The following is a 25,062-nucleotide window of genomic DNA, read 5'->3' on the forward strand; positions in this document are numbered from 1 at the left end:
TAAAGAGACTGCCTGCAGTGCAGGAGACCTGGGTTCGGTCCCTGGGTTGGGAAGATCCCCTGGAGAAGGAAATGGCAACCCACTCCAATATTCTTGCTTGGAAAATCCCATGGATAGAGGAGCCTGGCAGGCTACAGTCCATGGGGTCGCAAAGAGTCAGACACGACTGAGTGACTTCACTTTACTTTTGAGTAAAGAAAAACTTGATTCAGGGTTTCTAAAGTAAGAGAGTCAAATCCTTTTACTCAGTTGGAAAACAAAAGAGATTTAAATCCAGTATTTTCCTGTATATGGGCTGTTTTATAAATACTCTTCATAAGTAGAAACTTAATGTATATATATCTGTCTTTCGATCAGTTCTTAAACCTGAGACCCCTACAACTTTCTCACACATACTGAGACTGAAACATATATTACTGACATTGAATTCATTTCCTGCCACACACTTTACCTAAAGCAGACATTAAATGTAAACATGTTTCTATTTCCACTCCAATATGATTCCTCTCTTCTCACATTCTTCAGCGTAGCAGACAAGGACAGCCAAATAGAAGTCAATACAGTTGGCTGAAAATCTATATGCCTAAAATAAATACTTAACTTTATGCATCTTTATAAATTTTTGATGAATAAATAACATAATCAATCCCATCCACCCCCCAGCCAAAGGGTTTCTCTAATATGGTAGAACGGCACCATGGATGATTATAACTGGATAATAGCAAAAAGGACCTGCATTGAGTTAGAACTGTCACTCCACAGGCATATGTGGATCTTGATATATGTGTCAGCGTGTTTGGTTGTGTTTTTGCCTTAAAATGATGTGGTGAGTGTTTTTCCTATGTCCTCAGCTATGTCTTTTAAAACCAATCAAAACTCAGGGATTTGTTTGAAATTGGCTTCCAGTGTTATCAATTTGGGGACTGTCCTTTATACGTGGGTTGGCTTTTCACATTACAAGTGTAAAAACAAGTTCCTTGGTTTGTGATTATAAATATTCCTGAAAAATGACTCAAAGCACATTCATAATGCACTAGCTTCTGCTTAAAGAAATGACAAGGGGAAGTTTTTCAGAAAGCAGTCAATGTACAATTTCTCTGCTATATTGGTTGTTCATGTAGTTTCTATGACTTAGCTGAGCATATCTGTACATCAGGGTTTAATGCTTAAAATAAAGATTTCCTATTTGTTCCCTTTTCTTAAAAAGGGAAAGTTTGTTCTACCTCCGAAGCAGCGTCCACAAGTTGAAATGGAAAATGCAAGCCGTGATAGGCCTTCCAAGCGACCCATTTGGGCCTCTCCCCTACCCACCCAGATCACTCACAAGCCTGCCAAAGGGTCTTCGGAGGGTACAGAGACAACCAGCGATGCAAGGGTTCCTCACCAGCCATAAAGCAAAACCAGGGGGGCAGGGTCAAGGGTTAGTCTAGACGTACCCCTCGTGACAGATGTTTCCATTGATGAGGCTGAAGGTGGCGGCAGAGGGGTTGGTGCTCTTGAAGGAGGTCATGCAGCTGGTACTTCTGCCAGCACTGTGAGACCGGCTCATCAGGCCAGGCCGGCAACAGAGGAGCTGGGTGTTGAACTGCTTCCTGAAACTCTTGCTCAGCAGGTAGAGGGCAAAAGGGTTCACGCAGGAGTTGGTGAAGGCCAGAAGGCGGGCGCAGATGCTGGTGACGAAGTGGAGCATGGAGGTGTCCACCCTGGAGTAGTGGTAGGAGCGGTACAGGTAGATGACATGGTTGGGGAGCCAGCAGAAGGCGAAGAGGCCCACGAACACCAGCACTGTCTTGGCCAGGCGCTTCCTGGATTCAACCTGAGGACAGAGTCACACACAGAGAGACAGAGGGACAGAGGCACAGGGTGGGGGATGCAGAGACAAAGATGTGGGCAGAGAAAAAGAAGGGGAAAATGAATTAGGGAAATGGACGAGCTCACAGGGCCCAGAAAACGAGTTCCATAGGAGAGAGAAGATGAGTGAAACAGAGGAGAGAAAAGCAACAGAAACAGACAGAAAAAGAAAACAGTCAGAAACAGAAAGGAAAATGCCAGGAAGCAGAAATGGATGAGCAGAGTACAGTGAGAGCAGCTCTTTAAACAAAGTTGATTACACGCTTGAGTGGACTGCACAATGAAATTCTAGTAGGTGCCCTCTTTTTCCTCAGGAGGGCATTGGTGCAGTTATCAGCCATATGACTTCATGTCTTTCTTGGCTCCACAGTTAATAATTTCTTCTTCCCTCTAATGCTTAAAAAAGGACCCAGCTTTGTTCTTCCCCACTGGCCAAACTAAGATAACTGCCTATTACTATTTCTTTTTATATCTCAAGTTATTTCTAGCCTATATTATCATATAGGAAGAGTCTCAAACAAAAGCAGGCTGAGCCTCTCCTTTTTTTCCCAACTCACTTTGCTACGGCAAGAGGAAACATCGTTCTCCTTCAAGAATTTGGGATACAATGGATGTTCTCCACTGAGAGCTCCTTCAAGCAGGGAGAGTTTCACTGAGGACTGCTGATTTCCCCCCATAATTGAGTGGGAAAAAAGAGAATTTTAGAGGTGAAGCCTCCAACTAAGTCAGCTACACATTTTAAATGAGGGGAGAGTCTTTCTGTCTTATCATCATAAATACCACTTGATCTACATTTGGACTAGAAGGCAAAAATTGCCACAGAGGAGAAAGCCAGAGTCCCTGGTTTCTACCATTTATACCTCAGGATGAGATTATGGGGGTGATGGGGGGACTGGGGAAGGGAGGCTAACACAGACGGAGGGCATCCTGCATTCTGGATCACCTGGGGGTACATATGCTCCTCTTCCCACCCTCCAACAGCCTTCTAATATAAGGGTTATTACCCTCATCATGAGTAAGAAACTCAGAGAGGGTAAATGAGTAGGTCAGGAAGCCCAGATTTGAACTCAAATCAATGTGAACCCATCTTAATCAAACTACTTCTTTTTCTTCAACCAGCCTCATTTTCCAGCCCTTTCTGCCTTATCACATATGGTGACCCTCTTCCTACCCAAAGAATGCGACTGGAGTTTAAAGCAGTCACATCCCTCTGAGATACTACATTTTATCTCTTAAAAAACACTAACATGTTTTTCAGATTTTTCTCAGAAACAAACCCATACTCCAAAGCTTTCAGGTTCTCAGCACCTCACTAAACCTAGCCTTAAGTAAAAGAAAAAGATTCTAAGGGACATGTGAATGCTGAGTCTTCTGCAGCTAGGAGTCTCTGTTTACCATCTGGCCACAGATCACTCATCTCTTCTACTGCAGAATCAGGCAGTGGGACCAGCTAAATATGGAACTTGTCAGTGGAGTCCTACATATATGCAAGGGATCGAATCCCCAAGGAGGAAATGAATTACTCCTAAGCACCCACCTGCTTCTTGACATGTATATTCCCTTCCACGGGGAGATTGTAGGCACTCTGGATCAGATTTCTGGCGATGAAGTAGTAGTAAACAGAGATGATCGACAGTGGGATGATGTAGAAGACCAGGAAGGAAGCCATGGAGTGGATTTTGGGGTGCAGCTCATTAGAGTGTGGGTACGGGGCGCAGCTAATGAAGGTCTGGTTGGTGCTTTCCTCATGGAAGGGATGTAGGTCAGAAAACACGGCCTCTGGGATGGCCAGCAGCATGGAGACGATCCAGATCAGTGCGGCTTTGAGGCAGATTTTCAGCAGGGCATGGGAGACCTGGATATCCATTGGCCGCACGATGGCTTTGTACCTGGGGCAGGAAAGAGGGAAGTTGCTTAATATTATTACTGACCGGAAGCCAGGGTCTGGACTAGGGCAAGGCCAGGGAGGCCCCTGAGGTGCAACACTTTAAGAAAGGTCATCCAAGGGCCGACTCTGAACTCATAGTGAGCGCCTCCTTAAATGCTGCCCCCCAAGCTCGTTGCTCACCTCATCCTAGTCTGGCTCTGAAGGATGTCCCCCTTTCCCCATTCGCTCTTGATTTTAAGAATACTTCTCAGAAAAGCTGAAGCTTCTTTTATTTTCTTAAATCACAGAAATGAATAACAAAGCATGTTTAACAAAGGACACTGGAACAAGAAGGTTGGTGTTTTTTGTTTCTTTGGCAAAGCCTTCATTTTGAGTATTCAAATGCAGTTTAGGAAACTTCAGTCATTGAGTATTTACAGATACCTCTTTTCTTTCTCAAAGGTTGAGGAACAAATAGTTCGCTGAAAAAGTTATACACAGACGCATCGCTGTAATTATCAAACGAATCTTTCCCCTGCCCTGCTACTCTCTTTCAGCATCATCTTCTCTTGCAGTATTCAGGTTGAGCTCTGGGAAGCAGACACTGAGATGAAGTCAGGAGGACAAAGAGTTTATTGTTGATGAACACGTGTGGGGAAAAGGGAGGAGGCAGGACTGGGCAGAGGGAGCTGTCAGACCCTGAGGCAGACCTGACAAGGTGTACACCAGCCAAGGTGACCAACCATCCAAGTTTCCCTGGACATTTCCCAGTTTTAGCACTGGAAGTCCTACATCCTGGGAAATTTCTCAGTCCCAGTAACTGTGACAGCTGGTCACCCTGCACCAGCCCAATGGGAAGCTCAGGAGCAAAGATTGCCCAGTGGGGGAGTGGAAATGGCCAAGTCCTTGTATCACCACCTTGCTTGGTTACTGGCTGGAACCACCCAAAAAGAGGGTGATCTCAATTGCTACCTGGTTCTGTCACTGGGCAGGAACTGCCCAAGAAGAGCATGACCATAGCTTGAAAGCTGAAGTGGACCCGGAAGGAGCTGACATCTGGAGGTTGCCAGCTATCCATACAACACCTACCGCAGTGAGCCACACACCTATTTTGGGCCCACTTGTCTGAGAACCCACTAAAAGATGAGCCTCTGGTGGGCAAAGACTGGGTCTTTATCTATCTTGGTATCCGTCAAGATCTGCACACACTGTACAAACATTTGTTCTACTGCACATGAGCTGCTATAGTGTAGAAGTTGACATGAGTTGGAACCATCTAAATGTGAGAGTGTTCAATGCTAAAATTGCTGTGTTGACACCAGGTTCTGCCTCTGGTATTCTTTTGTATCATGGCCTTCAGTGAGAGAGGTACAGTTATTTCCACTTGTTTCCATGTTGATTAAACCTCCACTGGGTTACCATTCTTGGCTGTATCCTGACCCCTCACTCACTTTCTGCCTCCCTCCAGGGAAGGTGGTGTGAGTTTTGAGTGGTGAGTTTGAGAAAAAGAACCTGGCATGTGCGCTGGACTCAGAGAGGCCTGTGCTTATCTAGGTGTCCCTGACTAGGTGAATGGCACCTCTAATATAGGCGATTAGAGTGTCTGCAAGTCCATTATTGTTGTGAACCTAGCTCACAGTCTCCAAACAGCTTTATCAGATGTAGAAGCAATTATTTTTTATCATCATCTGTCTCATTTTTATATCTAGTTCTCTGTTCCCACTTCAGGTAGGGAAGAAAAGGAGACTATTTATCAGATATCCCCAACACTCCAGAACAACACTATTGTCCTGCTTCAGTATACCTGCATGTGATTATCCATCCATAATTTGCATTAGTGCACTTGAAACATTAAAAAAAAAAAATAAACATTTCAAAAGGAGGTTCTACCGTCCTGTGGTGCTTTCTCTAGTCACTAGTAATTTCAAACATTTTCATTGCTAGTTTAGAATGAAGGAAAGGAATTGATATTTTTAATGAAAGATATGTGAACATCCTCAGCCAAAGATGTATATAATTAAAGATATCTTAGATAAATCAACTAGAGATAAATGGGCAGTCACAGTACCATTAACTCTCCAAGGGAAGGTGATCCCCTCATGCATGAAGCAGAAGCCAGAGGGAATGGCTTACCTCCTTCCCTCTTGGGAATCTTGTATTCCTAAGTGCAAAATGCCATGAGATATTGAGCCACTATTTCAAATTCACAACTTTTAAAACATGTAAGATAGTATAAAACATTTCTTTGATTACTTTGTCAGAAAAATAATTTGAATCTAAATCTAAATTAGCCTCTGGATCTATGTACTAGGTTTCAAGAAATGTGGGGATAGAAGAACCAGCTAGATAATGCAGTCAGTCAAATCCTGAAACAGAAAATTCTACAGGAATAATGACCCCATTTTTTTCAACAAATATATGGCATAAAAAAGCAGAGAGAATGGTTACAGACACTGGTATCAGTAGCGCAACGTGTAGACTCCTTTTGGATTATTTAAAATTTAGTTTATTTTTCAGCCATGCTGTGCAGCATGCAGGATCTTAGTTCCCTGACCAGGGATCGAATCCAGGCCCCTGGCAGTGAGAACGAGAAGTCCTAACTACTGGACAACCAGGGAAATCCCTTTTTTTGGATCCTGATCCAAATCAACCAACCATAAAAAGACATTTTTGAGACTACTGAAGAAAATCAAATACAGATTTAGTACTGGTGATATCAAGGAATTATTTTTAATGTAATGGGTTTAATAGTGGTATTGTGATTCTGTGTTTTTAAAAATACTTTATTAAAAACACACCCTAAAATATTTACCAGTGAAATAATATAATATCTATCTAGGGTCTGCTTTAAAATATTCAGATATATTCATATATCATTTGTATAATTTAAAAATAAGTAAAAATGCATTGCCAACAATTTTGTTTTGGAATATTAATAAAATTTCAAAGAAATTAAGGAAATCCCATTCACTAAGCTCTTGCCTTTTGCCAGGCAGAGAATAGCATCGATGTGATCTCACTTACGTTTTAACAGGTAGGTGCTATTATCCCCACTCTACAGTGACAAACTGAATGAAACGCAGATGGTTTCAGAGGTGGTGAGGTCAATATTCAATTTAAACCAAGTCTGTTCAGGATACTACAGCTTTTTCAGAAGAATGCTCTGGGTAAATTCTTCCTAGAGATAAACAGATCAGCCATTTCACAAATGTGTATGGAACATACCAAACGTTCCCTGGAAGTCTAATGGTTCTGTAGAGCATGGAACATATCAGTCTATATCTTCTGGTTTAGACTGCTTTGCCTGGAGCTCCCAGTGAAGGGAGATCCCCAAGGAGCGGTTCTCATTTAGGAGTGATGGCGGGTTGGACTAGGGTGGATACTCAATATTGTAAATCAGCCAATAAACTGCCTGGCCAGCTACCAGAGAGTCTCTCTTTGTCTTAAGCATTTAAACTGAAAACTTGAGAGGATGTAATCAGTCAATCATAGATGCTACAAAGAAAAGGTTATGATGTCAAGGAAGCAATCAGGGCAAGATGAATAACCAAAGTAGGTAAAATGAGAGAAAGAGAATGAGGCAGACATAAAAGAAGAAGCTGAGATGATGTGGCCCTAAGTCCTACAGAGGTTCCTTGGTTCCTGGCCCATGAACTACTTTTGAATGTACAAGAGGTGTCCTGTTATAATCTTACAATTCTCCTGTTCCCTTTTCACTTGAGTTGGTTTAAGTGGCTACCATTTGCTATCAACAAAAGAGCCTTATCTAGAACAATTAGACATGCTGGTCATTGAAAGCTATCATCAGATTTTATTTCCAGGATCATTTTGCATAAATTATCCCCTGCTTGCTGTCCTCTGAAAGAATGAGCTGTCAACTTTCGATGGTTCTCAAGACACAGACCAGTTCCTAAATCCACCATTACTTTCTTGCCTCCTCCTTTCGTCATGCTCCATCCCAGAGGCTCCATTCATCCTAAGGCGATCTTTTCAAATTCCAGCTTATAAGTACCATCTTACAGCTTTTGCTGATCAATCGAGACATCGATAATTCCCTTTCCTTCTCCCAACCTGTCTGATTTTACTCTTCTCATTTTATGCTTCCTCTGCATTACCTTCAATTGCTTCTAGCTTTCCATGGGCATGTCTTTTCTACATGATTTTCTCATAAGTTCCTGAGGTCAAAAGCTTATATCTTCTCCTCTTCTTGTCTTCTGTATCATTGAAAATGCCCCAGGTCCCCTCTTCTGCATACCACTTATTTCAAAGGAGAGGCTCAGCAAAGACTTGCTAATCAATTAAGATTAATGATAGGTGACTCGCAGATGTATCTTTTATTTTCAACTTCACATAAATAAGTGACAACAGATTCACTTTCGCACACCTAGTAAGAATCATTCTTCCACAGACTGAGCGATTCACTCCTCTGATAAGAGGGGGCTGAAAACAACTGCTTCCCACTTCTGAAAACATCTGTCCTTCATTTTTCTCATGCAAACACTGGAAAGGTCAAAAATGTCCTCTGTGCCAGATTATTGTGTCAAAGGGGTTCTTGGCAAGTGGAAGTAGCGGGCTCCCACACCCACGGTTGGAAACTTTTACCCACAAAAAGGTATGTCTTTTATTCAAACACGGGCAGTTTGTTTATGTTTATGTTTAAGGATCCAGCAGTTCAGCCCTTATGTATTCATAATTACCTACCGAGGTCTGTAGGAATTGTTGAACAACAATATTTTAAAACCTCCATTACAATCCTAATGCATGCTACCTGGAGAGGACTGAGGTGAAGAGAAAACGAAATGAACTAAAAGGTCTCTAGGGTAACTGACACATGGTCGGCGTTTAAATTAGAATCCTAATACCTAATAAGATTTGACAAGACTATTAAACCTTGGCTTTATTTTCTCCAGAGAATAACACCAAGAACTTTTCTGAAGAAATGTGAGGCAATTATTAGCTGGTTTGTAAAATGACTATAATCCAGAGCAACGGAGTCTTACCTCCGTTGAGCTATTACTCTGCAAAAGCAGAGCTTGCTGCTCCTTGGTGCCCATCCAACCGTTATCTTTAAGTATGTAACAGATTACAGTCATCCTTTTCTCTTCTTCTCTCTGGACAAAAAAACTCCAGTGTTTCTTTTCACTCATTCTTAATATACTTCAGTTTCCTCAGGGCTGTACTGTGAATTGGGGAGCAGAGAGACCTAGCTCCTAACGGTGATTCTAGCCACCAGTTTTATGATCTCAGACAAATCACAGACTCTTGGAACCTCAGTATTCTCATCCCTGGGTCAGGAAGATCCCTCGGAGAAGGAAATGGCAATCCATTCCAGTATTCTTGCCTAGCCAATTCCGTGGACAGAGGAGCCTGGAGGGCTACAGTCATGGGGTCGCAAAGAGGTGGACATAACTGAGTGACTATAATTTCACTTTCACTATTCTCATCCCTGAATAGGCTATAACTCCTATAACCTTCAATGTAATAACTGAGTCAGGCAAAAATGATAAAACCACTGAGGGAGAGATTTTAGGGGGACAAGATACTCACGTAGTCTCAAAGAGCTCCCCACATATTACTACTTAATTACAAAGGGAAAATGTACCTTTATGTAAGGGAGGTCTGGGGGTCACTCCTCTAATCAAGTGGTCAAACCCAGGGTGAACTTCTCCATTAGGTGGAACAGGCATAGGTCTGGGGCCCATGATATTTTTAGAGGCTCAAGTGAATATCTTAATTTCTTTTAAAATCAGAAGAAAAAATTTAACATAATCTATCTTGGATTATGGTTATCTTTGTGCCAATACAACTATAAAATAATTTTTTAATACTTTTTATGGAGAAAGGATCCCATGAAGGTAAAAGTGCAAAGGGCCAGGAAATTCATAATGTGGTCCTGATCAAACTTACCATCACCAACAGTGGGACAATCTGCGATCCTGTGCCTCCTGATACAATGCAATGGGAAGGACATGGCATTGCCTACAACTGTTCTTGCCTCCAATTTTTAACCTGAATCTACCATGAAGAAACAATCAGACAAATCCAATTCTGGCACATTCCACTAGATAACTAGCTTGGATTCACCAAAACAGTCAACGTTATTGTTTTAGAAGAATGTAGGGGAGCTACTATTTATTCTACCTTAAAAGAGATATAACAAGTAATGTTTTTCCACAATATATAGAATACATATGTATAAACTTATACAACTCAATGTATATAATACGTATGTGTGTGTGCATGTGCGCTCAGTTGCATTCGACTCTTTCAGACCCCATGGACTATACCCCTCCAGGCTCCTGTGTCCATGGCATTTCCCAGGCAAGAATACTAGAGCAGGTTGCCATTTCTTCTCCAGGGGATCTTCCCAACCCAATCTTATGTGTCAATTATATCGCAGTAAAACCTGAAAAAAGGAGATATAATAACCAAATGCAATACATACGCCTTGATTTGATCCTGGATTTAGGGGTTGTTGTTGTTCAGTCACTAAGTCATATCTGACTCTTTGCAACCCCATGAACTGCAACACGCCAGGCTTCCTAGTCCTTCACTGTCTCCCTGAGTTTGCTCAAACTCATGCCCATTGAGTCAGTGATGCCATCCAACCATCTCATCCTCTGTTGCCCCCTTCTCCTCTCGCTCTCAATCTTTCCCAGCATCAGGGTCTTTTCCAATGAGTCAGCTCTTAAGCTATAAAATACATTTTGGGGACAATGGAGGAAATTTGATTATGGATTACATATTAGTCCATATTAAGGAATTATTCTTTGGGATATTACAATTAAGAAATTATTATATATTTTATACTTATCATCAGAGAAGGCAATGGCACCCCACTCCAGTACTCTTGCCTGGAAAATCCCATGGATGGAAGAGCCTGGTAGGCTGCAGTCCATGGGGTCGCTACAAGTCGGACACGACTGAGCGACTTCACTTTCACTTTTCCCTTTCCTGCACTGGAGAAGGAAATGACAACCCACTCCAGTATTCTTGCCTGGAGAATCCCAAGGACGGTGAATCCTGGTGGGCTGCCGTCTATGGGGTCGCACAGAGTCGGACCCGACTGAAGCGACTTAGCAGCAGCAGCAGCATATACTTATTATAATTAAGGAATTATTCTTCAGGAGTTGGTGATGGACAGGGAAGCCTGGTGTGCTGCCATCTATGGGGTTGCAAAGAGCCAGACATGACGGAGCGACTGAACTGAACTGAAAGAATGATTGTCAATTTCACTGGGTATGGTAACAGCACTGAGGTTATGTAGAAGAGTGTCCTTGTTCTTAGGAAATATACAAACATACTTAGGAGTGAAAGGCCACAATGTTTGTACCTTACTTTCTAGAGTTCAGCAAAGTAAAACAAAACAAAACAAAACATATATATATAGTAGATATATATATTATTATTATATACTTTACATATATATATGCTACAAAGAGAGCAAGAATGAGATCTAGGAAATGTTCATTGTGGAATGTGGGTGGGTATTATACAGGAGTTCATAAACAGGTTGGGGAGAAAACTTACACTAAAATATAGAGTTTTTAAAAGATAAGCTAAGAGTAAAGTAGCAATCTTAAAATAATGTGTTATATATTTTATTAATAGTCCTTTTGTCATTGGAAAGACTTTATTATAATTTTAATGGAATTGAATGTGTCATATCTAATTAGAGTGTCCACCAGGAATGAAGGAAGCATCTTCTCTGTTACGTTCATATTGTTCTCTTGGACTTGTGGTTTTAGTATCATCTACTATCTATTGGATTTTGTTTTGCTCTGCTTTGTTTTGGCAGTATTATTTTTAAGCTACACGCTCATTTAGTGAGGTTAATTAAAACTAGGTCATGCACAAGCAGATGTCAGTTTGCAGTTCCTCATCATTATCTGGAAAGTGCCGGGCAGAGTAAAGTTGCTGTAGAGACTTGTACACAGTGGGCACCCACTCCTGCTGCCTCAGCTGCACATGACAAGGGATCCTCTGATGTGAATTCAGTGACGGGGTGAGCTATTAACTTTTAATTCATCCTTATTTTTAAATAAAAATAAGAGTAGAAGTGAACTCCACTGTGGGGTCTAATGTCCCCAAACATACTTTCCAGAAGCTTTAGCCAAGGTTTCAGGAGATTTTCTAAGGTCTTAATAAGCTAAGATTTTCTAAGTCTGCAGTGAAGACTATCTTGTCTCTGGAGGAAGTGAGCTTTAAACTCAGACCAAGACAGAGGATCAAGATCCATGCAACAAAGTGCAATCACAATTTTTCTTTTTCTCATTTTCTTCCAAGAGATCAAGACACAGATTGTGGATCCACGCAGGACCACCTCTGAGTAAAATCCTGAAGTTACTTCTCTGTGAATCAAAATTTCCCCTTCACTGTGTTCACCCATTGTAGAAGGCCACTGTCTGTCTGACATCAAGCCCTGCTTTGAGGAAGGGAGTGTACATCAGTCATTCGCTCTTTAGTATGGGCTGAAGTCAATGAGATCACCTCCCTGTATGTAGAGTTCTATCTCTGATTATGGAAGGAAAGCTCTGTTTCCCAATAACGGTATTTTTGTTTATTCCTCCAGCAGATGGAAGACATATCTGGGGTGCAAGGGCTGCAGGTAGTTAGCCTTCTACATATTCACTTCCTTCAAAGGCTTACTCTGCAACTACCATGTGGGGATTTCTTCTAATAACAGACTGCAGAGGAACAAGACCGTTTTGTACCTGGTTTTCAGTTAGATCAATTTTGTTAAAAACAATAATAATAGCTAAAATTTATTAGAGATTTCCTATGGATCAGGTAACTATGCTACAAGTTTTGTTTAAAATGTTGCTTTTTATCTTCACAGCAGTTCTATGTGGCAGGTACTAACATTATTGCTCTTTTACAGATGAGAGAACTGACAATGAAGTAAGTTTTCCAAGGCTATCAGTGCTAAGCATTGGATACAAGATTGGAGCCTATGCAGCCTTTCCCCCAAGCCTCTACTACTAGGCCCTACTGCTTCCTATAATGATGGTCCTGTGATTTCAAGTGGGGGAAGGAAAAATCATTTTCCCTCTACCCTTCTAGGTTCTTGACTAAGACCCCCCGTAATAAAAGTCAGCTTAACAAGACAAAAACAAACAAGTTTAACAACATGTATACCTCTTTGGGGGCTTCCCAGGTGTCGCAGTGGTAAAGAATCTGCCTGCCAATGCAGCAGATGCAAGAGATGCGTGGGTTCGCTCCCTGGGTCAGGAAGATCCCCTGGAGGAGGAAATGGCAACCCATTCCAGTATTCTTGCCTGGGAAATCCCATGGACAAAGGAGCCTGGTGGGCTACTGTCCATGAGGTCGCAAAGAGTCAGACATGACTGAGCAACTGAGCATGCATATCTCCTTGACAACGTGGGAGAGACCCAAGAAAACTGAGTAACTCCCTGAAAAGGTCCAAGCAATCTCCTTAAATACCATCTCCACCTAAAGACAAAAAGATGTGGATAGGGGAGCCAGTTATAGGATGTTATCAGGCAGAGCACATAAATAAGAATAAGCTCATTATACAGATTTAAATCCATACCTTCTACATTGATAAGTTTCTAGAGATTCAGAGTCATCCTCTTTTTCCTGGTACCAAAAGAAAGATCCCCTTAGAATGGAGATTTCCATCATAAATGTAAGTATCTCCTATAACAGGGTAACTTCTACTCAATTTTTAGAGCTTCTCCTATATGTGCTATTTCTTATAAAAAAAAAAAGTCTAAAATTATTTTTATGCCAATGAGGCACATTTTGGGGCAAATTTTGCTCCCCTTCACTAGTACTGGAACTAAGGAACAAACCTGACGAAAGGATCAGGGTGTCTGTTCCCTGCCTGATGTAGCCATGGGGAAAATAGTGTCTTCCTAGACAGACATAAATTTCTTATTCTTCCTCTTCAAGTCTGCTATACCTAATTGCCTGCATTTTCACCTTTATATGCACACCCTGAAGTTCTCCATGGCCTGAGGCTTAGAGTGAAGCCTGGACTCTTCATATATTGAGAGTCCTCAGGGCCTAAAGAGGCCATCCTAGTGAGACACTGGAGCAGAGGTGAAAAGGCATCAGGGAAGGACTAAAAATCAAAGGCTGGAAGGAGGCTACAGAAAGAGCCACGGACATGGGGAAGGTTTCAGAAGTGCAGGGTTCTGAGGGATGTAAAGCTGAGGTATAAAATTGGAAGAGAGACGCAAGTGACTGTTGGACATCTGATGGTGTTTTGTCAGAAAGAGTTGAGCAACTATAGACCTCTGGGCGCAAAAACGAGTTTCAGCAGGATGATCTAATTCCAAAGCTAGGTGCTAATCCTGTAAGAGAGCCCATTCGAAGGGGTATAAACAGGATGAAACACGACAGTTGCCAGTGGGTATGTTTAAAATGACAAACGAAAGCAGTAACTCAGTTAAATTTCAGTAGGTTTGCAAACATCTTGGCACAAGTTGTTCGAAGGCCATTCCTCAAAAATGTTATGGAGAGAGGAACATATATTTATAACTTGTAAGACTTTTTTCAGAAATTTATGAGCCAAAAAGTTTGAAAAACGTTTATAAGTCCCATCTGTAAATTATTCTTAGACATGGCCTGCATTTACTCTACTGTGTGGCATAGAAGATACACAGAGAATTCAGAAAAAAATCACAAAGACAGAAAAAAAATCACCCATGCTCTTTGGCGGAGGGTATAATAGGCTCTGGGTCATAAATTGTCTGTATAAATTGTCATTCATTCCCAAACAGACCCTGAGACAAGGATTTGGGTTCATGTAGTTTATTTGGGAGGGGCTCCCTGGTAGTATGGGGACGGGGTGGGGAAGTGGCACAGGGAGGGGATGAAGGGCAATGAAGGGTACCACTCAAGGCAACTGAAGCACAGGCCGGCTGGGGACCCCTGAGAGACTGTGGTGAGCACATTCCAGAACTTGCCACCAAGGTGTGAGGCAGTTGGGGTGTTTACTCCTTGACTCCTGTCCATCTTTGGTAGAGAACTGTCCTGCAGTATAAATCTGGGGACACTCTGGCCTGCCCCAAATCTTACCTTGGACAGGATCACCCTCTGTCAGAGAAACACAGGAAGCCCAGATCTGTAAGTGACCTCCAGGGACCACTAACAGCATTCACTATGTTAATTCTTCCCCTGATCCAGTCAAATCAAATATGTATACAAAAAATGAAACAATTGCAGTTTTTAAGTATATTTTAAGTTATTGAGAATAAAAATAGAATTTCTAAGTTTCTAAATTACCTCAATAAAATACATTATCATTTTTTTATTCTTCAAATAAGAATCATTAAAGCTCAAAAATACCATCATGGCATATGAGTCATTGCATATAATTACAAAAATATGAGTACTGTATTTAAATAACCTTTTGTGAGAGGTTTTATACAGGGGGAAATGGTGGGCCAACTTTGTAGATCAATTTTTTAATTTTTATTCAACCCAAACTTATTAGCCCTATGCACCTGGTCCAGCTCCCAACATTTTTCAAGTGACTGTCCACTAGAACATCAATCAGTTGCAATGTCAACCACATCCTCTCAGCTCCCTTATGAACATGAACAACAATCATGCTAATGGTACACTCACTTTTTTGACTGGGAATTTTAACATTTCATAAAGAAGTCAACACATTATTTCATTTCACTCTTACAAAAATTACAAGTCTTATGAAATATGAAAAGTAAATACCCTATCCCCTTTTAACAGATCAGAAAACTGAGGTCTGTAATTTGCCCAAAGTCACACAGTTGACCATTAGAAAAATCAGGGCTTAAATTCAGACATCTCTTCAACCAAATTCAGTGCTTTTGAATTTATCCTTACTATAAATTGGGCTTCCCTGATAGCTCAGTTGGTAAAGAATCTGCCTGCAATGCAGGAGATCCCGGTTTGATTCCTGGGCCGGGAAGATCCACTGGAGAATGGATAGGCTACCCACTCCAGTATTCTTGGGCTTCCCTTGTGGCTCAGCTGGTAAAGAATCCGCCTGCAATGCGGGAGACCTGCATTCGATCCCTGGGTTGGGAAGATCCCCTGGAGAAGGGAAAGGCTACCCACTCCAGTAGTCTGGCCTAGATAATTCCATGGACTGTATAGTCATGGGGTTGCAAAGAGTTGGACATGACTGAGTGACTTTCACTTTCAGTTTACTATAAATAGTGCTGTATTAAATGTGAACCTCCAAAACATAATAAATGAAAGGAAGGAAGGAAGGAAGGAAGAGGGAAGGAGGGAGGGAGGGCAAAAGAGTTTGTAAGTTTGTCACCATGAAATTTGGGGGGTATCATAAAAACCAATTGGAAATTTGCTTTGATTCAACAAAGATAATGTCAAGGAAGGTTGTCTAGAGGCAGTTAGCTCATTTGAACAACATTTTTCATTTAAAAATTTAATATAAAAGCATTAACAGCTCATTGTAGGCACTTAGAGAATTCTTTTAAAAAAAGGAAGAAAATCATCCATAAGTCTTACATGTGATGTTTTGATATATTTCTTTCCAATTTTCCTTTGTCTTTTGTACAGAGCATAAAATTTTGTATCTTTCATTAGGGTCTAATAGCCTTGAGATGCCCATGACCCCTCTAGCCAGCAGGCGGCACTTTGCAGATGACAGCGGGCCTCTCTGGGCACCATGTCTGTTTAGCTTCGAGGAGCCCTGGGGGTCACTAGAGGACAGTGCTACAGCTTTCACAGATCCCTCCTATGGCTAGCTCCAGTGGAACACATCCTATCTAAATGAAGCAAAGCATCCTGACTCCTCAAGCACTAGCATTTTTAATAGTCAAAAGCGTATCCTAAGCATCTACTTTTGCATGGTCCTGTACTCATGAACAGTATGAAAAGGCAAAAAGATAGGACACTGAAAGATGAACTCCCCAGGTCAGTAGGTGCACAATATGCTAATGGAGATCAGTGGAGAAATAACTCCAGAAAGAATGATGGGATGGAGCCAAAGCAAAAACAATACCAGCTGTCGATGTGACTGGTGATAGAAGCAAAGTCCGATGCTGTAAAGAGAAGTATTGCATAGGAACCTGGAATGTTAGGTCCATGGCAAACTGGAAGTGGTCAAACAGGAGATGGCAAGAGTGAAAGTCGACATTCTAGGAATCAGCGAACTAAAATGGACTGGATTGGGTGAATTTAACTCGGATGACCATTACATCTACTACTGTGGACAGGAATCCCTTAGAAGAAATGGAGTAGCCATCATGGTCAACAAAAGACTCCGAAACGCAGTACTTGGATTCAATCTCAAAAATGACAGAATGATCTCTGTTCGTTTCCAAGGCAAACCATTCAATATCACAGTAATCCAAGTCTATGCCCTGACCAGTAACGCTGAAGAAGCTGAAGTTGAATGGTTCTATGAAGACCTACAAGACCTTTTAGAACACTCAAAAAAGATGTCCTGTTCATTATAGGGGACTGGAATGCAAAAGCAGGAAGTCAAGAAACACCTGGAGTAACAGGCAAATTTGGCCTTGGAGTACAGAAAGAAGCATGGCAAAGGCTAATAGAGTTTTGCCAAGACAACGCACTGGTCATAGCAAACACCCTCTTCCAACAACACAAGAGAAAACTCTACACATGGACATCACCAGATGGTCAACACCAAAATCAGAATGATTATATTCTTTGCAGCCAAAGATGGAGAAGCTCTATACAGTCAGCAAAAACAAGACCAGGAGCTGATTGTGGGTCGGATCATGAACTCCTTATTGCCAAATTCAGACTTAAATTGAAGAAAGTAGGGAAAACCACTAGACTATTCAGGTATGACCTAAATCAAATCCCTTATGATTATACAGTGGAAGTGACAAAAAGATTTAAGGGACTAGATCTGATAGACAGAGTGCCTGGTGAACTATGGACGGAGGTTTGTGACATTGTACAGGAGACAGGGATCAAGACCATCCCCATGGAAAAGAAATGCAAAAAAGCAAAATGGCTGGCTGAGGAGGCCTTACAAATAGCTGTGAAAAGAAGAGAAGCCAAAAGCAAAGGAGAAAAGGAAAGATATTCCCATTTGAGTGCAGAGTTCCAAAGAATAGCAAGGAGAAATAAGAAAGCCTTCCTCAGCAATCAATGCAAAGAAATAGAGGAAAACAACACAATGGGAAAGACTAGAGATCTCTTCAAGAAAATTAGAGATACCAAGGGAACATTTCACGCAAAGATGGGCTCAATAAATGACAGAAATGGTATGGACTTAACAGAAGCAGAAGATATTAAGAAGAGGTGGTAAGAATACACAGAAGAACTGTACAAAAAAGATCTTCATGACCCAGATAATCATGATGCTGTGATCACTCACCTAGAGCCAGACATCCTGGAATCTGAAGTCAAGTGGGCCTTAGAAAGCATCACTATGAACAAAGCTAGTGGAGGTGATGGAATTCCAATTGAGCTATTTCAAATCCTAAAAGATGATGCTGTGAAAGTGCTGCACTCAATATGCCAACAAATTTGGAAAACTCAGCAGTGGCCACAGGACTGGAAAAGGTCAGTTTTCATCCCAATCCCAAAGAAAGGCAATGCCAAACAGTGCTCAAACTACCGCACAATTGCACTCATCTCACATGCTAGTAAAGTAATGCTCAAAATTCTCCAAGCCAGGTTTCAGCAATACGTGAACCGTGAACTTCCAGATGTTCAAGCTGGTTTTAGAAAAGGCAGAGGAACCAGAGATCAAATTGCCAACATCTGCTCGATCATCGAAAAAGCAAGAGAGTTCCAGAAAAACATCCATTTCTGCTTTATTGACTATGGCAAAGTCTTTGACTGTGTGGATTACAATAAACTGTGGAAAATTCTTAAAGAGATGGGAATACCAGACCACCTGACCTGCCTCTTGAGAAACCTGTATGCAGGTCAGGAAGCAAGTTAGAACTGGACATGGAACAATAGACTGGTTCCTAATAGGAAAAGGAGTACATCAAGGCTGTATATTGTCACCCTGCTTATTTAACTTCTATGCAGAGTACCTCATGAGAAACGCTGGGCTGGAAGAAGCACAAGCTGGAATCAAGATTGCCAGGAGAAATATCAATAACATCAGATATGCAGATGACACCACCCTTATGGCAGAAAGCGAAGAAGAACTAAAGAGCCTCTTGATGAAAGTGAGAGAGGAGAGTGAAAAAGCTGGCTTAAAGCTCAACATTCAGAAAACTAAGATCATGGCAACTGGTCCCATCACTTCATGGGAAATAGATGGGGAAACAGTGGAAACAGTGACAGATTTTATTTTTCTGGGCTCCAACATCACTGCAGATGGTGACCGCAGCCATGAAATTAAAAGACGCTTACTCCTTGGAAGGAAAGTTATGACCAACCTAGACAGCATATTAAAAAGCAGAGTCATTACTTTGCTGAGAAAGGTCCATCTAGTCAAAGCTCTGGTTTTTCCAGTAGTCATGTATGGGTGTGAGAGTTGGACTATAAAGAAAGCTGATTGCTGAAGAATTGATGCTTTTGAACTGTGGTGTTGGAGAAGACTCTTAAGAGTCCCTTGGAATGCAAGGAGATCCAACCAGTCCATCCTAAAGGAGATCAGTCCTGGGTGTTCATTGGAAGGACTGATGTTGAAGCTGAAACTCCAATACTTTGGCCACCTCATGGGAAGAGTTGACTCATTGGAAAAGACCCTGATGCTGGGTAAGATTGAAGGCAGGAGGAGAAGGGGACGACAGAGGATGAGACGGCTGGATGGCATCACCGACTCGATGGACATGAGTTTGGGTAATCTCTGGGAGTTAGTGATGGACAGGGAGGCCTGGCGTGCTGCGATTCATGGGGTTGCAAATAGTCGGACACGATTGAGCGACTGAACTGAACTGAACTGTACTAGGTACAGATCAGGTGAAGAGAAGCACAAGCCCTGGACACTGAGTGACATTTTCTCTCACTCCATCCTGGAGATTAAAAAGGCTCATACACCCTGGATCACAGGACTACAAGCTTCCTAAGGGTTGGGTCTATGTCTTGTTCATTTTATGCCTATTTTTATTTATTGAACAAATATATAATTAAAACTTAAAGTCTTGAACTGTGCACCCAATTTGTCTAGCCTGTACTGTCTTACTTTCAGATAAGGAGATGGGTTCACAATGCTCAAAATAACCCACTCCTCCGTTGCCATGCTCCCAGCCAATCCTCCTCCAAAGCCTTAGGCTTTGGCCAAGATATCTCTTATGACCCAAACACTTCTTATTTCTCTAACCATTTCAAGCCCAGGAGAATCCCTGGGGGTACTGAGGCAATGATTCTCCCTGAGCACAATTTCCCTTTGTAACAGTTTTAAGGTGACTCGCTTACATGAGGCTATCATGAGAAGACCTTGGAAGAGGCAGCGCTGAGCGTGATGGTGGAATATTAGGAGGAGGAGGTGAGAGACTCAGTGTATGTTTCTACCTTTACTTTCCCCAAAGGAAGGCTCTGCCCCCATGCCCACCTCCCATGGGAGCTGGAACTGGCTAAGCCTGGATTTAAAACTCTCATTTTTTTCATTTAAATAACTTTTAGCATCACAGAGGACTCAGGACTTGCTGGAAAAGACACATGGCTTAAAGATGTTGGCTTGATGCTCAATTTTTTGGTGATCCAAAAGCTACTGTGTCTGATGTGACGGTACCTCATAAAGTAAAGCATCACACAGCTGTATGATCTGTCTGTATGATATCCCCTAGGAAATCTATCCTGGCTAACTGGACAAGGGTCATGGATTCCCCAAGGTCCTACTCCATTTAAACTGAAAACTCTCTGCCAAATGACTGCTTCAGCAAGCATGTATATGTCTCTGTATCAGGGACAGAAAACTAAGGTCGGCTGGCCAAACCTAGCTTTCTTCCTATTTCATATGGCCGACGAGCTAAGAGTGGTTTTGACATTTTAAATGGTTAGAGAAAAAAATCAAAAGAAAAAGAATACTTCATGACATGTGAAAATTGCATGAAATTCCCATTTCAGTGTCCATAAATAAGGTTGTACTGAAATTCAACCATGACCATTTGCTGACATCATGTCTATGGCTGCTTTTGCATCATAAAAGCAGAGGTGAGTGGTTGCAACAGGGCCCTCATGGTCCACAAAATCAAAAATATCCACTACACAGCCCTTTACAGAAAGTTTCCTGGCCTCTGGCCTGTGTGCATTGCATGTGTGACCAGGGCTCACATTTCTGTTGCTGTCTGCCTGTCCACATCAGAGCTGTTGGTTCCTTTAGACGGAGGAAAGCCCATCTTCCATTACACACAGCACTGCCTGTCAGGCTTTATTAATTTGTGATAATGAAGATGACAGGCCACTAACCTCTGCCACTGGTCTTCCAGTGTTAAATACTCACGGCTCAAGATGCTTAGTCAATTTATCAGCACATTTAAATACTAATTTAGTATCTCAGGCTCTCCTTGGCACTATGGATATAAAAGTCCCTGGCCACTAAGGATTTAAAATTTGCTTGAAGGAGTGAGATATATCCAGGGGAGGCTCTTGTAGAACAAGAGAATGGTACTCACATGTATATTCCCCTTCATGGAACACTCAGAACAGATGATGCTAGGTCAGTATACAAAGTGTTGTCACCATGGTACAGACATAAGGGAAGATATTTGATTATAGTGAAAGTTGCTCTGTCGTGTCTGACTCTTTGAGACCCCACGGACTATATCTTGCAGGCTCTTCTGTCCATGGAATTCTCCAGGCAAGCATACTGTAGTGGGTAGCCATTCCCTTCTCCAGGGGATCTTCCCAACACAGGGATCAAACCCAGGTCTCCTGCATTGCAGGTGGATTCTTTACCATCTGAGTCACCAAACCTGCTTTAAATATAACTATGGAATATAAACAGTCTGCCTGCAATGCAGGAGACCTGGGTTCGATTCCTGGGTCGGGAAGATCTCCTGGAGAAGGAAATGGCAACCCACTCCAGTATTCTTGCCTGGAGAATCTCATGGACAGAGGAGCCTAGCAGGCTACAGTCTATGGGGTTGCAAGAGTCGGACATGACTGAGTGACTAAGCACGCGCGCGCACACACACACAGACACACACACACACACACGGAATATAAAACTTAGAGGTGTCCTAAAGTTGCATTTCCTTAACTTAAAGAAGAGGAAACTGGTGCCCACTAGTTTCTCAGTTAGCTGAGAACCAAGACCAGAACATCCATCTCTGGATTCCCAAGTCACTTGTGTTTGTCTACAGCACTTTGGACTTGCAGACTTTTAAAAGCATAAGTGACGAATGTTTAAAACTAAATATCGACAACATTTATGTTCATCCTGTAGTATATGTATGTATTCCTAAAGCCATCATTTTAACCTTCAATTTCACCTCTGTTGACAATCTAGGAAAGAAAAGATGCCAAATTCTGATTTTTCTGCTCTTCTATGATGTTTCCAATCATTTAAAGTGAAAAGGGAAAAGATAAAAATGAAATCCATAAAAATCTGTTTTGATCACCATTTATGTTAAAGTAAATAAGCATTTCCCATATATTCTCACAAAGAAACTACTGTAATTTTGTTTTTAAATAATTTCATATTCTTCTAAAATTATGTTTATAAAGTATTTCTCATAACAGAGGCCTGACCCTGGTATGAAACAGCCTGACAATAAAAACAAACACCACTAAAGAGAAAAAAGAAACTTCAAAAAATTTAAAGTTGACCTGTAGTTATTCTATTTATATGTAGACAGCATAGAAATAAGTGAGTCACATGAATGTATTATCTATTGCCACAGTAAATTCTTCTCACAATGGAAATAAATTTCTTTATGTGCTGCATTTCACATTTCCCCCCTATTTCTTTACTATGTAACCTTTAGCTATCACCACTGGCCAATCGGTCTGAGTACAATACAAAAAAAAAAGTAATTAAGAAGATAACTTTAAAGAAGTGTATCTTAGCAACACTTTGGTGCTGTCCTTCCCATGAAATTTCAGCTATTATTAATCACTGCATAACTACATGTCGGCTCTAGCTCCTGCTTATTGGGGCTAAGAGACCTGGCCTAGTTGAAAGATCCCAGAGGCTTTGATGTTCCTATAATACTTGGCAGTGTCCACTGGTGAGGGCCTCAGTTGAGATTCCCGACTTACTCACTTTGAGGTTAGCCAGAGCTCACTTCTCTGAATCTAAGTTGCTGATTTAATATGAGGCTCTGAATGCTGATCCCACAGGTCTGACTTGGTAGTTCTGGACTCCTCTTTAAAGGAGCTGGAATGTGGACAGCTTGGTGGGGAGCACATCAGGTCTTTAAGAGAGGGAGTACAGGATTTTCCATTTCTGATAATGGCAACCTAGCTTGTTGCTGACCAACTCTCCAGAAATGAAAAACTAGAAAATCCCTTTGAAAACATCTGAGAAATACCAAGACAGTAAGGATTTGAGGGACCAGAGTCCTGGAGAGAAGGGAAGTGCAAAGAGATGAAGCTGTGATTCAGCATCATTTTTCAATTGACCAAATTTCAAACAGCAGCAAAGAAACTGAAAGCTAAGAAGAGCTTCTAGCAGTTTCAGGATGAAGGGGAATAATAAATGGAGTTCAGGGCCCACCAAGGAAGAGAAGCTGAGGTAAATACCCCAGGTTTATAGTTGAGATGTCCAAAGAGGTACATCGTAGTAGTAGGGGTGAATCAGAAATGGACCAGTTCTCATAAAGATCGAAGCCCAGTCTCCAATCTGTTCAATCCCTGATTGGGTCAGACACACCGCCACCTTCTACCTGCCCACAAGAAGCAAAAGCTCATCTTTTCTGGAAAATAATGCCATCCAGAGCCCCAAATTATCTACACTTCTTCATATACAAAATCAGGTAGTGAAACAAAAATTGCATCGTATACCAGAAGAGAAAACAAAATGGTCAAAAAACAAGAGGATGTATAATAGAGACAGACTTATAGAGGTTCCACAAGTTAGAGTTACCAAAGAGGGATCTTACAATATATTGGGACAAATTCAAGAAATTATGTGATGAGATGGAACAAAATGGAAATTCTAGAACTGCAATATACAGTAACTGAAATTAAGAATTAAATGAAAGCTTCAGAAGCAGAGTAGACACAGTTGAAGATAGAATTTGTGAGCTAAAAATGGCCAGACTGAAGTACAGTGAGAAAAAAGGATGGAAAATACAGAAAAAGTAATAGAAATATATAGGTGAAATGCTGAAGTGAAATTGTGTTTAAAATAGTTCTCAATCACAGAGGCCTGAGCCAAGTATGAAACTGTTTGCCTCAGTAAAACCAAAAACAACCAAAAGGAGAAAAAAATCATGAAGAAGCTTTAAGTAAACCTGCAGTTATTCTATTTATATATAGATAGCACAGCGAAGGAGAGAGAAGAGAGAACGTGGCAGAAACAATCTTTGAAGTTGTCATAGCTGAGAACTTTCCAAATGTGGCTGAAATCATTAAGTCACAGATTTAAGAAAAAAGCTATGAATCTCAAGAAGGAAGAATACAAAGAAAACCATACCTAAGTGCATCATAGTAATGCTGTTGAAAACCAGAGATAAAGAGAAACATCTTAAAATGAGTCAGAGAGAAAAAAAAATCAATAATCTTAAATTATTTTTAAAATGAATGAAATTGACATCTGAATTCACAGTGGAAGTCAGGACAATGAATGGCAACTTCTAAGTGGGAAAGATAAGGATGGCCAGCCTAGAATTTTGTGCTCAGTGACAATATCCTCTAACAATTACATTAAATAAAGACATTTTTGGACAAATGTAACCATAAAATGTATCCCCATTAGACTTAAACTAAGTGAAATACTGAAGGATATTCTTTGGGCAGAAGTAAAATAAGATGATGTCACCGAAATGCAGTAAGGAATGGTGAATACAGGAATAAGTCTAAAAGTAAACATGTGAGCAAATATAAAAACAATTAACATAATGTCTTGTGGGCTTTAAAATATGGAAAGAATTGAAATATAGAATAACATATCCTCCCGCCCACAAAAAAAAAAACCAAAAAAAACAGGAGGGAATTAGAATGAAGTTTAAGTGTCCTATTACCCTTGTCTGGGAAGTAGGAAAGTTCTAATTTATAGTAAATTTAAATAATTCAAGGATACACGTTGTAAACACAAGGGTAACCCCTAAAAGAACACTGAATTTGTATAATTTACAAATTCATGCCAGGGGTGGGGGGAAGGATAGAATAATTTATATGTTTAATTAATTTAAAAGAAGGAAAGAAGGGAGGGAAAAAGGATTATGAAACAGGTGAAACCAACAAAAGCAAAATAATAAAATGGTAGATCTAAACCCAAACATATCAGCAAATCGGTGTTATCAGAGTGTCTGACTTTATAG

At 41.1% G+C, this 25,062-nt stretch overlaps 1 protein-coding gene across 1 annotated transcript in view; it reads right to left on the reverse strand.

Moving 5' to 3' along the window:
* Positions 1–1,426: 1,426 nt before the first annotated feature.
* The window catches only part of GRPR (gastrin releasing peptide receptor), a 39,157-nt gene continuing 15,521 nt past the window's right edge, over positions 1,427–25,062 (reverse strand). The window contains exons 2-3 of the mRNA XM_081567316.1: positions 3,389–3,740; positions 1,427–1,816 (exon numbers count right to left, since the gene is read on the reverse strand). Of these exons, the coding sequence (XP_081423442.1) occupies positions 1,427–1,816; positions 3,389–3,740 (742 nt within the window). The remainder of the gene's footprint in view (positions 1,817–3,388; positions 3,741–25,062) is intronic.

This window comes from Giraffa tippelskirchi, chromosome X (assembly GCF_054371585.1).
Source record: "Giraffa tippelskirchi isolate mGirTip1 chromosome X, T2T-mGirTip1v1.2.pri, whole genome shotgun sequence".
In the NCBI taxonomy this organism is placed as follows: Eukaryota; Metazoa; Chordata; class Mammalia; order Artiodactyla; family Giraffidae; genus Giraffa; species Giraffa tippelskirchi.